Source organism: Lolium rigidum, chromosome 3 (assembly GCF_022539505.1).
Source record: "Lolium rigidum isolate FL_2022 chromosome 3, APGP_CSIRO_Lrig_0.1, whole genome shotgun sequence".
Classification (NCBI taxonomy): domain Eukaryota; kingdom Viridiplantae; phylum Streptophyta; class Magnoliopsida; order Poales; family Poaceae; genus Lolium; species Lolium rigidum.
In genome coordinates, this window is record NC_061510.1 from 92,959,611 (window position 1) to 92,973,936 (window position 14,326).

The 14,326-nt window shown below is 47.0% G+C and overlaps 1 protein-coding gene across 1 annotated transcript in view; it reads right to left on the reverse strand.

The window, feature by feature from the left end:
• Window positions 1-14,326, reverse strand: part of LOC124701948 (polyubiquitin-like) — a 157,941-nt gene that overhangs the window by 97,561 nt on the left and 46,054 nt on the right. Inside the window, exons 6-11 of the mRNA XM_047234051.1 lie at window positions 11,999-12,102; window positions 11,756-11,879; window positions 8,043-8,146; window positions 7,792-7,919; window positions 3,740-3,842; window positions 3,520-3,643 (exon numbers count right to left, since the gene is read on the reverse strand). Coding sequence (XP_047090007.1) covers window positions 3,520-3,643; window positions 3,740-3,842; window positions 7,792-7,919; window positions 8,043-8,146; window positions 11,756-11,879; window positions 11,999-12,102 — 687 coding nt within the window. The remainder of the gene's footprint in view (window positions 1-3,519; window positions 3,644-3,739; window positions 3,843-7,791; window positions 7,920-8,042; window positions 8,147-11,755; window positions 11,880-11,998; window positions 12,103-14,326) is intronic.

A 14,326-nucleotide genomic window follows, 5' to 3' on the forward strand; every position in this document is an offset into this window, starting at 1 on the left:
CCCTTCCGGTTTCTCCACCCATCATCTTTGGTGGCCTGCATGCTGTTTGGCTCGTTTCGGGCCAGCAATTTTCGGTCCGTTTAGATGCCTGGGCCGATTCACGTTGTTGCATCGCACGGTTCTCAAAACACCACTGAGACTTTTTACTCAGAAAAAATACAATATATTTCAATCGAAAAATTTACACATTGATAGATTCTAAAATTCTCTACATCTATGTATTTTTTCCAATATTTTCTGACACTATAAAATGAAAAGTTTTGAGGTTTTTGAAAAAAAGGAAACCGGGCTACACGTTGCCCTTGCTATAAAGGAGGTTTCGCTTTCTCCTAGCTGCCTCTTCCACACTTAGCCGCTGCCTCTATCTTTTTCTCTTTCGTAAGTCGGTTCCCCTCCCTCCGACCGACTTTCCCGACGTCGAGAGGGGTGGAAAACCGGATCTATGAGTTGAGTTTCCAATAAGAGGTTTTGGTAGCCATCTTCTTTTTAGCACTATAAAATGAAAAGTTTTGAGGTTTTTGAAAAAAAGGAAACCGGGCTACACGTTGCCCTTGCTATAAAGGAGGTTTCGCTTTCTCCTAGCTTCCTCTTCCACACTTAGCCGCTGCCTCTATCTTTTTCTCTTTCGTAAGTCGGTTCCCCTCCCTCCGACCGACTTTCCCGACGTCGAGAGGGATGGAAAACCGGATCTATGAGTTGAGTTTTCAATAAGAGGTTTTGGTAGCCATCTTCTTTTTAGCCTTCACATCAATGGAGATGTCGTCTACAATAAGTATTTTTTGGGCATTCATTCAAAGATGATATCTCCCTCCCGAAGACAATGATGGTGTTGAAAGATTAAACCTCTATAGGTACGGTCTTTCAGATCTTGCTTCGCTAGACCGACTTTGAAGTTTCTATGAAGTTTATTAAAAAGGGGATGGTACTTACATTTTTTTTTGTCTTGGATGGTACTTCTTTAACAATGGTGGTTCCTATAATCATCTCCCCAACGACGTCGACAAGGAAGTTTGGTTACTGTTAATTGAAATATTGGTGTTGGTACTCCAGCCGATGTTGGTTGATGACTTTAATAGTTACGCGGGTGCATGTAGCCTTGTAATTGCGACTCAAGCTAAAATTAATGGAGAACCTTCGTTGGCACTTACAGGGTTATGGCTTGGCATCTATTATATTTTTCAGCTGCCTTCAGAAAAGTATAAGATTGTGTCATAGAAGAAGAAAGACTTTGAAGACCTCGAAGATGTGCTCGTTTCTTTTAGACTTTATTTTGTAATCACTTAAGAGAGCTTATGTATCTATACCATGTACTATTATCTACTATAAATATATTGTGGTATTGATTATAAAAATTAACTGAATTTAAGTTCAACCTCGTTGCATTTCTGACACATATTACTTCGTTTGGTAGAAGTTCTACCAAAATGTCTCATGCAGGAAGAAGGGGCCATGATAGGAGGTGGGGGTGGGGGGGGGGGGGGAGATCCGGGAGGTTGAGCTATGCAGCAGTCCTAGGGGTGATGGCGCTATCACAGGAGCCCATAGATTTTCTGTAAGCACTCCACTTGCAGTGTGATGATGCAGCTAGTGAGGTGGTAGTGGAATTTAAGTAGCGTCATTTTGTTCCATAGTTGGACTTGGACCATGTCTAAACGGAAACTATATCCGATGCACATTCACTCACATACTCTCTCATGTGTGACATTGCACGCAAAATCCCTATAAATTCATGACAACATGAAGACGCAACATTTGCAAGATGCACACATAAGGGGAAATATATAAAAAAAAGGCAGGGTAACTACACGTTCAGTTGAAAATGTGTGAAGATGATGACATCAACACATTAGAAGCTGATTTCGTCAATAAGAAGTATTTAAAATTGTTTGCTCAAACGAAAAAAAGATCATGCTACTCCTTCCATCTAGATATATCCAAATATTAACAAAGTTAAGGCAAGTTTCATAGGATGGAGGGAGTACCTATCTTTTAATAACAAGTAACATCAATAACGGTATATTTTTTACATCAGTACCAATACACTTTACATCCCTCAAAAAGGGTGGCAACACCACCTCCCCTCGTTAAGAAATGTGTCACTATACAAATCTTAGGGCGGCAACTTTGAATATGGGAAAAAAGAGCCAGGAGAACATAGCAACAAGGGGTCTAGTTTTAAAGTTCTTGTAGAGAAAAAGAATAACCATGAAGAATGATCGTAAATCGGCTTAATGGTTGGATAAAACATTTTGAAGCTTCGAATGTGTAAATATTTGTGTTAACATGTATGCCGCCACATCTATTTTTGTCGATCTTTAAGCATTCGTGGCATATTTTGTGCACTGTCTAAATCGGTGTATATAATTTTTCAAAGTGGAAGGGGTAGAAATATTTGTGCCATCAACAAAACTTGTTTGAACTAATCACAATAGTAATCAGGGTTCAACATCCATAAGGACATTTACAGCGAGATAACTGAACCTTCAGTTCTGACAACTTTGGTATGATTATGGGAACGGAGAATTTATTCTATTCAGTACGCCGCAACCTCCTGTACCCGTTCTTCTTTAGCCTCAGCTGAAAATGATAGGATGGAAAAATATATGCATCAGAAATTAATGAAAGAAACTTGGTCACACTAGCTACATCCTGTTAGGCCTTATGTTTTTCAATTAGTGGCGCCCAAAAAATAAATAAAAAATCTGGTACTGCTATACATTAGTTACAATGGAATTTGAAATAAGAACATGTTTGATTTTTTTATTAAAATAAACGCATGTCAACACGCACCACACAGTACACCCTAGAATATAAATACAAGGTAACAAAAAATAAAATCATAACCGGAGGTTGTAAGTTCTTTCGAAAATAAAGGTCAAAATATTAAGCTTGAGTAGAGACCAACATCGCACTAAGGCAAAGGACATGAGATGATAAAAATAGTTTCACCTGGTTGCTGTGGCCACATTTCTTCTTGCGGCAGTTGGTTGCTCTCAGAGGTAGCCGAGCATAGCACCTGCAAAATAAGTGTGAAAAATAAAAATTATGATGTAAACACACTCATACGCAATTCAAGCCAAAATGATATGATTGACCTTTTCTTCTAAGGAAAGGGCAGGTACATATGCCATAGTTAAATTGTGCGCCTACACAAAAAAGATGCTAAGCTGAACCAATGGAAAAAAAAATATCACATATGCCAAGAGTACAGAGCCTTGGATCTTGTCATTCGGAGCAGTCTCTGAATTTAGGAGCGGGCAGCAGCAGAGCGGTGTGTAACAGCATTTGTAGAAGCTCTCTCTAAATCTTAATGGAATGTCATCTACTAAATCTTAATGTCAACTACTGGTTTCTTGTTCATCGAAAAAAAATGTGATTTATCTGAACCACAGCTAAAAAAATTGGGGGCGATTCAGTTCAACCAGCGTGTGTACGTACTTGCAGCAGATCATCTTGTCAGAGTTTTGCTTCTCTGCGAGGGCTCTGAGGCTCGGCGGGTATGCATATAACAGCATGATCCCGCCGTTGAGGCGAAGCAGGAGGTGAAGCGTGGACTCCTTGTGAATGTCGTAGTCGGCCAGGGCTCGGCCATCCTCAAGCTGTTTCCCGGCGAAGATAAGGCGCTGCTGGTCCGGCGAGATGCCTACAGCGATGAAACGACGTCATAGATTAAGCCTCGATCTCGACCTCAACCAAAGACTAGATGGCCGGTCAAGCAAATTCGACGCGAGGTGCGTACCTTCCTTTCCGTGGATCTTGGCCTTGACGCCGGCGACGGTGTCGCTGCTCTCGACCTCGAGGGTCATGGTTTGCCCCGTCGGCGTGTTCACGAATATCTGCATCTTCGAAAACTGCTCCATGCCTTTATCTGCTTTTTGATCCCCTTGGTCCGGTGATGGCGACTTGTTCGTGAATCGGCGACGGTGCTGAAAACGAAGAGGAGAGCGCGCGCGGTGGCGGCGTTGTGCCGTGGCTGGTGCACACCACGGTCTTATAGGCGATTTGGGAGTTGGGACATAGCGCGGCCGCCAAGTTACCGAGCCGACAGAGGATCGAAAGGGTAACGATCGACTACGTTTCAGAATATGATCCACGGATCCAAATGACTAGCTCTCGGTCGTGTCAAAATAAACAGGGGCCGATGCGCATCTATTAACTGCTGTTTTTCTTCTTGTTTCTCCAAAAACGTATGCTCAGGCAGTTTTTTACGGTTCAGAATCAGTCCGAAATTCTGGCCAAACGGAGGTGTTGTAACCGAATCTGCATAAAAATGTTGCACACAACTTGCCTTCACAAAAATATAAAAATGTTGCACACAACTTGTCTTCACAAAAATATTACAAGATAACACATCCAACAACCCAAAACCAACAACAATGCTACATCTACGGGCTTCACTTATGGAATCACAGTTACGGGATTAGGTGGCGAAAAGTTGAGGGCTCATGTCCCTGAAATCACGGAACCTGAGAAATTTTGGTCCAATCCTATGCTACCAGTTCACCCCGTAAGAAATTATCCCGTAGGTTTAGAATTATTGCAACACCATCTTCTAAGCGGTAAGATTCGCTACACCTATACTCTGATGGAGGGGTGGCCACGATTAGGGCTGTGTGCCCTGGTCTCACACCTATGCACATCATGTAACAACTGGCGAATCGGTCTAGCAGATCCTCAACATGCACCGTAGGCACGCTACAGAAGTCACTGATGTCCTCTTCCGCGAACCCTCTAGGACAAAGATCTACACATATACCTTGTCATGCTTTCCGTCGATGTCATTCAGCGACACCTCCTCGCACACATCCATCATCACATGTTTGCCGTCGAGACCCCGTTGCGCCATGCAGCCGAGACCCGCTGTTATGGACGCGGTAGATGGCATGACGCACCACTTCTTCAAAAACCACCATCTGCCATTGGTCCCACAAGCCAAGCCTAAACCGCCTCCAATGTCCAACTCGATAGGTCTAGGGTTCCCCAGAGTGATTTGGGAAGTGAGGAACGTGAACTGCGTCGTCGACGCATTCAGCAAGGTTATGATGCCCATGGGCATTGCCGTCAATGACTCCAGCCAAAGTACCAACAATCCAGCGCGCCCACCTTGATGTTGACCAGATTGTCTACCTAGGTTGCATCGACCACCGACAGCCATGACAAGGTTGATGCTTGATCTACCGCCCCATGGTTTGACAACCTACCGACAATAAGTGATGGGTGGGCCGGGACCAGCCACACCATGCGGAGGCAACGGCCATCACAAGGCCTCCCGTTGGCCGCTAGCACATGCCACGTTCGACCTAAACCGGCCACCGCCAATTCCTGCCACCTAACTTTGCAGGCGTCGATGTTACCCAGCACCGCTGGGCTCTGGAGGTGCATGCCCTGGAAGGAGCATCCCCGCGCTCCACACGATAGAGACCACAAGACGGGTGCCACCGAGAGAACAGTCGGGTCACCTCCAGGTCTGGTCGGCAAGCCGCATGCCACCCTTTCCGCAGCTGCAATCATCGAAAAAGGGTGCCGCCACCACCGTTTGTTGCGTAAGCTTCACCCAACAGCCTCCTCCGCCGGCAGCAAAGGGAGGGGGAGGCTGGCTGGGGTGGTAGCGGCAGCAGTTTGGGCTCCTTAGTGCAGTTCCGGGAGCCACACAAAAGCGGGTGGTTTTTCCCAAAACTCTCACAAACTTCCATTAAGGCTCCGAAATGACTCAGATGTAGACATAAGGTTATGTGGTCATCCATTCCGACTCATATCGGGATATTCTGAACCGTCTAAAATACAACCTTAAATGAATCTGGACATGTAAGGACTTCTCCCAAGCGGCTAGTTTTTTGGTAGACCTATTTAAGACGCTCATTCTTATATGAAGGGACACTCTTGACTAAGCTAAAAAAAGATGACATCTCCATTTCTCACTCCTAAATTGTTGAGCACCTCAATGAAATCTCCTAATTCCTCGACCTATATTCAAGTTCATTTGACGAATCGGTAGAGGAGAGCGAGATCCAAAAACCTACCAACCCAAATAGTGATATACCCCTTAAGTTATTCGAGTTAGTTGTTGCTCTTGGGTTTGTTGGGAAACCCGAGGTGATCTAGGTCGACTCGAAGCTTTTGGGTTGTGTATTTGTGCATCCTGAAAGTTCATTTGTGAGGGTTTAGAAGTCAGCTTAACGCCTACCAGTGATTGAGCTCCTACTTCGTCGAGAAGACTCAAAGAGAAGCCAAGGAAGTGAGCATCGGATACATCTTCATCTCCGCATGTTCGGTTACTTATATTTGAGCATTTTCATTTATACCTTTGTGATAACCATCTTTGAAATATCTTATTGAATCATGTAGGTTGTTTCATTTAGTTGTTAGATACAGTTTATTTATCCCTGCAGTTTGAAACTTTCGAAAGGAAAAGTAAAATTTATTCACCCCCTCTACCTCACCCTCCATATTATTTCAGTAGCAGCCAGGAATCGTGAGGCTTTGTTTGTTACTAAAGTGTTCGTGGGGATTAGTGGAGACAATACTCTAGATAGGGGTAGACTATTAATGATTGAGAAAAATACACTAAGATTTTGGGAGAAGTGGGGATAAGTGGAGATTAAACTCGCTCAACACTCTAGCACCAAATATGCATTTAGAATAAGTGGAAATTTGAATTTTGGTGGAGATTATCCTCACTAATCCCTACTAAAACTCTAGAGCCAAACAAGGCCTGAGCGGGATCAATGGCAGTGTCGGCGTCGGTTGCGTGGGGCGGTGCAGTGGCCAGCCAGGGGTGCATGTGTGAAGAAGAGTCATACGGCAGGACAGAGACACACATTAGAAGCAGTTGATGCATTAGCCGGCTGAGAAATAACATTTTTTCCTAACCATTCACCTTTTCTATTACTAGAAACACATATATTTTCATGAAATGTTAAATAACACATTTCATATATTTGTGTGAATATCTCATTATATCTTCTCGATGATCTTATAGCGTATTCATGTATAAAGAGGTCGGAGTGGATGTTTTACTATTCTTATGGAAGTGAGGCGTGTGGAAATCAATTCATTGGATTTCAAGTAGTACTATAACATTGATTCAAAGTTTTTGACTTAACATGTTCAAATTGTTAAAAAACAAAAATGGATGTCTTTGATTTGTCAAAATTTAGATGTATATGGACACTATTTAGTGTATAGATACAACCTAGATTTAGACAAATTTCAGGTAGAATCAACCAATGCAATCAACACAAGTTCAAGTAGTAGTCAACATCCCCAAGAACATCTACAATCAGATAACTAAAGTTTCAAATTCAAATGACTTTGTCATGATTCTATGAGCACGGAGAAGTTAATTCACTGACGCATGCCGTTTTAGTGCCTGAACCACCCCCTCAGGTACCTGCTCTTCTTTAGCCTCAGCTGTAAATGACAGATTGAGACAAACGTAAACATGAGATCATGAATGAAAGAAGATTACTGAATCAATGGCGACGAGCATGGCATATATGGACAATTAAAGTCTCACCTGGTTGCTGTAACCACACTTCTTCTTGCGACAGTTGGTAGCTCCGAGAGGTAGCCGAGCATAGCACCTGCAAGAGCAGTGCGAAAAAAGAGTTGGGATATTACACACCCAATACAAAATTCAAGCCCAAAATGATAGCATGCTAAAACTGTATATTAGGGCCGATCGATGCAACAAGCTAGTGTAGGAATACCGTACTTGCGGCAGATCAGCTTGTGTGAGTTGTACTTCTCTGCGAGGTTTCTGAGGTTGGGCTCGTATGACCACGGATAGGCCCCGCCGCCGGGGAGGCGAAGCAGGAGGTGGAGCGTGGACTCCTTGTGGATGCTGTAGTCGGCCAGGGCACGGTCGTCGTCAAGCTGCTTCCCGGCGAAGATGAGGCGCTGCTGGTCCGGCGAGATGCCTGCGGCCACGATCGACACATACGTCACGAAGGAGTAAACCTCTCAACCTCAACAGAGACTCCATGGCCGGTCATGCAAATGCGACGCGAGGCGTAGTGGAGATTGGTGTATATGGAACGTACCTTCATTGCCGTGGATCTTGGCCTTGACGTCGGCGATGGTGTCGCTGTTCTCGACCTCGAGGGTCATGGTTTCCCCCGTCGGCATCTTCGCGAAGATCTGCATCTTCAACGACTGCGCCATGCCTTTGTCTGGTTTTGCTCCCTTTGTCCGGTGATGGTGACTCGTTCGTGAATCGGCGACGGTGGTGAAATCGAAGAGAAGAGCGCGCTTGCGGCGTGGCGCCGTTGCGGGTGCGCACCACGGTCTTATAGGCGGACGGTGCCCACTCGATCGGGACGTAGCGCGGCCGCCAAGGTACCGAACCGAGGGAGAATCGAAAGGGTAGTAACGATCGGATTCGATCCGATGCGCTCCCATGTTTTTCCTTCCGGCTTGCTCACGTGCTAGCCACCGAGGCCGGTCGAGTACAAGCGGCATCGCTTCAGGACCTCGCCGCGGCAGCGCGTGTTTTCAGGATAAGCGGCGTCTCTCCTCTGCTCTTCGTGTCGCAAGCGACGATGACGGGATACAACAGGGACACAAAATGAGTTTAAGTGCCATGACGTACATCAACCAGGGTCAATCTAGGGCAGGCATGACCGCGGCCGGATGATTGGAGTGCACAGCAGATTAGAGCACATAGATTGTTTTTATTTTATTCTCTTGAATGGCCAAAAAGCATTATTATGACACACACGGACGAACTCTGAATCCATATTTGGTACATCTCTTCAAATTTCAAGCCGTTTGCACCTTTTCATCCTCAGTCCGGCCAACAGCCAAAAGTTGCCGCAGCGGGCAAATACATTATGCAACTGCTGGTGGAGTTTTTACTAGCGTAAAACCACCTCTTCGTGGCGAAAATTCTCACAATCCATCAATTTACAGGACCGTGATAAAATGTGACCACTCTACCGGGAGACAACACGGGCCCATTTGAGGTGACACAAACTGACAATGGGTCCGACCATAGAGGTTGAGGTGGCACCGGGAGACGGTGCGGACCCATTTGTCAGCGTTGAGGTGCAAAAACTTGTGCAATTTACCGAGCTGGATGTGGGTCCCACGTGTCAGCCCCACATATTCTTTAGCATTCTTCTTCCTCCCGTGAGCACCAAATCCCGGCTGCCGAGCCCGGCCAGTGCCGCCCATGCACAAGATGCACGAACAAGGTGACGTGTTTCATTGGCAGCCTATATATGTTGGACGAGCTGAAGCGAAGATCGAGCATAGGCAGACGAAAAGGTGTCATGGAGCGGTGGCTTTGCTCGACTTTAGAGAGGGATGCTGCCACCCCCACGCCTCCCCAAACGAAGTTGAGGATTCCATAAGCTCCGCCTCCTTGTCCATGTTCGCCTCGCAAAAGGAATCTACGCTAGGTAGCGCCAATCGGCACCACTGTCTGTTTACTTCCCAGCCTCCGGCCGACATTGCTGACGACTGTGGCCTCGTCCCCATGCCTCGTCCGTGTTCACCGGCCATTCCATCTATCTAGCGTGAGCAGGCAACAGAGGCTATTGAGCATGTATGTGTGGCCACATACACGCGAGGTAGGAGCGGATTGCGCGTGCGCTCGTGGTGGAGAAAGACTAGGGCGAGGAAGCAATGTCGAGGTGGTCGTGGTGGAAGCAGAAACTAGCCTGCGGTGGAGCAAAAAAAAAGAAAAGGGGAGACCAAGTGGTCCGGCCATGGGGCGGTGCAGGGTAGGAGGAAGGAGACACCCTCCAACGAGAGAGAGAGAGAGAGAGAGAGAGAGAGAGGGAGGGAGGGAGGGAGGGAGGGAGGGAGGGAGGGAGGGGGGGGGGGCAATAGAGGCTATTGAGCATGTATGTGTGGCCACATACACGTGAGGTAGGAGCGGATTGCGCGCGCGCTCGTGGTGGAGAAAGACTGGGGCGAGGCAGCAATGTCGAGGTGGTTGTGGTGGAAGCAGAAACTAGCCGGCGGTGGAGCAAAAAAAGAAAAGAGGAGACCAGGTGGTCCGGCCATGGGGCGGTGCAGGGCAGGAGGAAGGAGACACCCTCCAACAAGAGAGAGAGAGAGAGAGAGAGAGAGAGAGAGAGAGAGAGAGAGAGAGAGAGAGAGAGAGAGAGAGAGAGAGAGAGAGAGAGAGAGAGAGAGAGAGAGAGAGAGAGAGAGAGAGAGAGAGAGAGGGAGGGAGGGAGGGAGAGAGGGAGGGAGGGAGGGGGAGGGGGAGGGAGAGGGAGAGGGAGAGGGAGTGAGTGTGAGAGAGAGAGAGAGAGAGAGAGCGAATGAGGTATTTTTTTGGGTGTGGACTGCGCAGAAACTGGCAGCCTTAGTGGGCCACGCCACCCATATTTTGGGATGGGCCGGGTCACTATAGGTTCGATGGAAGGGGTGGCGTACCATGCCCGAGCCATGCCGCCAGGAAAATACTGGCAGTGTACCAGATTTGGCAGTGTACCAGATTTGTATCTTCAAAGCGCATCATTACTATTTTTATGTATATAAGCTATTTCTTACTATTAGTTCGAGAAAATAGATAGAACACTCGCTTTTCATCGGTAGACGCCGTCATGTTTGCCACGACCGAAGTCGGGCTCGGTTTTCACCGTCAGCCACGCCTCCCAAACCTGCAACCGGTTAGATCACCACCAACTGCCTCCACCACCACCGGAGCTGCTGCACCATGACGCCCGGTCACGCCATGGCCATGGTAACCTAGCTAATCAATGCCGGCATCACAAGTTGGCTTCATATGAGCTTGCCCAGCTATAGAGGAGAACTTGGATTCATATACATTGAAATATTCAATCTGGCTCTTTTGGCACGGCAAGTTTTGAGGATTTTGAATGAGCCTGGCATGCACCTCGAGTGCACGAATGCTGAATTCTGTTTACCTCACCCGTCTTCGGAAATTCTCTCGACTCGGGTGAGTTCGAAACCATCTGTAATATGGTGGTCTCATTGTGAGGGATGCGACATGCTAAATATTGGCTTGATCAAAAGGGGGAATGGTGATTGAATGACTAGAAAAACTGGAATGAGAATTTGATCCCGAGAGATCACAACTTGAGACCCTTCCAATGTGATTCAAATGATCCTCCCATGCTAGTGTAAGCATTTATCTATTCCACCACGAAGGCATTACAAGAACATGGTTGGAACCGAGCCACACGGGGTGGAGACGGAGGGAGTAGAAATATCTGGTCCGAATCAACCATGCAATCAACGCAACTTGAAGTATTCATGTTAGTAATCAAGGTTCAACATCCTCAACTACGGACATCTATATAACTAGATAACTAAACTTTTATCCGATTCCCATGGCTCTGTCATGACTATGAGTAGTGCCTCCTCCCCTTCAGGTAGCAGCTCTTCTTTAGCCTCAGCTGCAAATGCGAGATTCGGAGAAACGAAAGCATCAGATTATGAACACACCAGCTAACTAAGGCGAAGAGCATATGACATGGACAAGTAAGTCTGGATCACCTCGTTGCTATAACCACACTTCTTCTTGCGACAGTTGGTAGCTCCAAGAGGTAACCGGGCATAGCACCTGCAAGAGAAGAGCCCAAAAAGAGTTGGAATATTACAGACCTATACAAAATTCAAGCATAAATAGGTGGCACACTATAAGTGTGTACTAGAGGGCCGATGCAACAAGATAGTGTAGGAATAGCGGGCGTACTTGCGGCAGATCAGCTTGAGTGAGTTGTACTTTTCTGCGAGGGTTCTGTTGTTGGGCTCGTACTTCCACGGATAGGGCCCGCCGCCGGGCAGGCGAAGCAGGAGGTGAATCGTGGACTCCTCCTCGATGCAGTAGTCAGCCAGGGCGCGGCTGTCCTCGAGCTGCTTCCCCGCGAAGACGAGGCGCTGCTGGTCCGGTGGGATTCCTGTGGCCATGACACAAGCGTCACGAAGGAGTAAACCTCTCGACCTCAACAAAAGTTCCATGGCCGGTCATGGAAATGCGACGCGAGACGTATTGGAGATGGGTGTATATGGAACGTACCTTCTTTGCCCTGGATCTTGGCCTTGACGTCGGCGATGGTGTTGCTGTTCTCGACCTCGAGGGTCATGGTTTCCCCCGTCGGCATCTTCGCGAAGATCTGCATCTTCAACGGCTGCGCCATGACTTTGTCTGCTTTTGTTCCCGTTCGTCCGGTGACGGCGACTCAGTTCGTGAATCGGCGACGCTGGTGAAACCGAAGAGAAGAGTGCGCGGCGTGGCGTGTGGCGGTGTGGCGGGCGCGCACAAGTCTTATTATACGTGGACGGTGGCCGCTCGATCGGGGACATAGCGCGGCCGCCAAGTTACCGGAACCGATAGGGAATCGAAGTGGTAATGATCGACTACGTTTCGGGATAGGGTGATGCGCTTCTATATTTGTGCAGCGGATCGGATAACATATCCACACGGATCCACGGATCCAACGGCTTACCGTCAGAATAAACAGGGGCCGATGCGCATCCGCATACCAGAGTTGCTTTCCTTCCGATTTCTCCACCGGTGCATCTCGGAATTTCAAGCTTTTTAATTTGTAGCTTTTCTTCCTTATGCCGGCCAGCAGGCAAAAATTGCAGCAGCGAGCAGATACATTATGCCAATGCTAGTAGAGTTCTTAGCATAAAACCACCACTTTACCGCGAAAATTCTGAAAAACCGTTACTTTACACAGCACCATGGCAAAATGTGATCACTCTACTGCGAATTTTTGTAATGTACACTAAAACTAAATTGACAACGAATTGATGCACACACTGACAGCGAGACCCACCATAGAGGCTAACGTGGCACCAGGACACGGCGTGGACCCATTTGTCAGTGCTGAGGTGGCAAAAACTGATGCAATTTACTTAGTTGGATGTGGGCCCCACGTGTCCGCGAGAAAGGCGGAGACCAGGTGGTTCGGCCATGGGGTGGTACAGGGAAGGAGGAAGGAGACAGCCTCCTTCTCAAGTTTTGATTTTTGATTTTTTTAATTGGGCTGACTAGTGGGTCCCTATCCATATCGGCAAGTTCACAAAGTTTTGTGCCACATCAGACTTACTAGTGCGTCCTACCAGTCAGATCGTTGTCAGATCTATGCTAGATTTGGTTTTAATAACGCTGTAAAAAAATCGCAGTGGAATGGCCATATTTTATCGCAGCCTTGTAAAGTGGTGATATTTCAAATTTTACACGGTAGGGTGGTGGGTTTTTTGGAAGAAAGGCAAAAGATTTGCCTTAATTCATTAAATAAGGAGAAGTCATAGAACCAAGTTTTAGAGTTACAACCACACCGAGGAAAAATCCTACTCTCCCGCAATCAAAATACCCAAATATTTCGCACCGGCTATAACCCAAGTTCTAGCTTCCGACTTGATTCTATCGAAAATGATGGTTGGCATAGTGCTCACGTTTCTGAAGGTTCTTACATTTCTCTCATTTTAAGGGCCTGTTTGTTTGGGCATGTGGCATTGGCTAGTATGGGGAAAGTTGCTTGTGCGAGAAAAGTTCGCTGCGTGAGGAAAGCTGCTGTTTCAAGTTTCACTGTTTGGCAACTTGGCTTGCTTTCTAGCTGTCAACGGATGAATTGTCTGTAATACCCCAGAATTTCGATAATATGTTTTGTGCTGATAAAATATTTATACTGTTCCTTATTTGTACGTGAATCAAATGGCCTACGGTTACGTGTTTAGAGGCAAAGACGGCAGATTTTCGATTCGTGTTCAGAGGTTGTTGTAGCTAGCTAGCTTTGCTAGTTCGTTTCATCCAAGAAGTAAAATAACTAAGAAAACAACATTCATGGATTAATTTAGAGGCTGCAGTAGCTAGCTAGCTTTGCTAGTTCGTTTCAGCCATTGATTAATTTCCCACAGCGTGCTGCTCGCTCGTACTTGTGCCCTGGCCGTCTCCGGATAACATGGAAGCAGCGGATGGGATCCAGAGAGGAATCGGGGCCAGCGCGAGGTTAGTCGAGGCAAGCCTGAGCTGGGTAAGCTGCAACGCCGGCGGATGGTGGTAGGCGGCGCGCGGCCGGCCGCACGCGAGGACGCCGCTCTATGGAGAAAAAAAAGGATGTGAAGGTAACGATTCGGCTCAGCGGTGGCAGTCTGCCGTAAATAGTGCGAAACGGAATGGACAAGTTTAGAAAACGCTTCGGTTGTTAAGTGAAAGCTGCGGGAAGCACCTCAATACGTGCTTCTCGGTATATGCCTGTAGGGTACTTTGGCTTTGGCAAAGCCACCTCCTAAAGCCACCCGTTTGTTTCGATTCGCTGGCTTTTTCTACTGGAAAGCTGAAAAAAGCCCAAACAAACACCCCCTAAATCTCCTAAGTGGCTAGCATGAGGAGAGA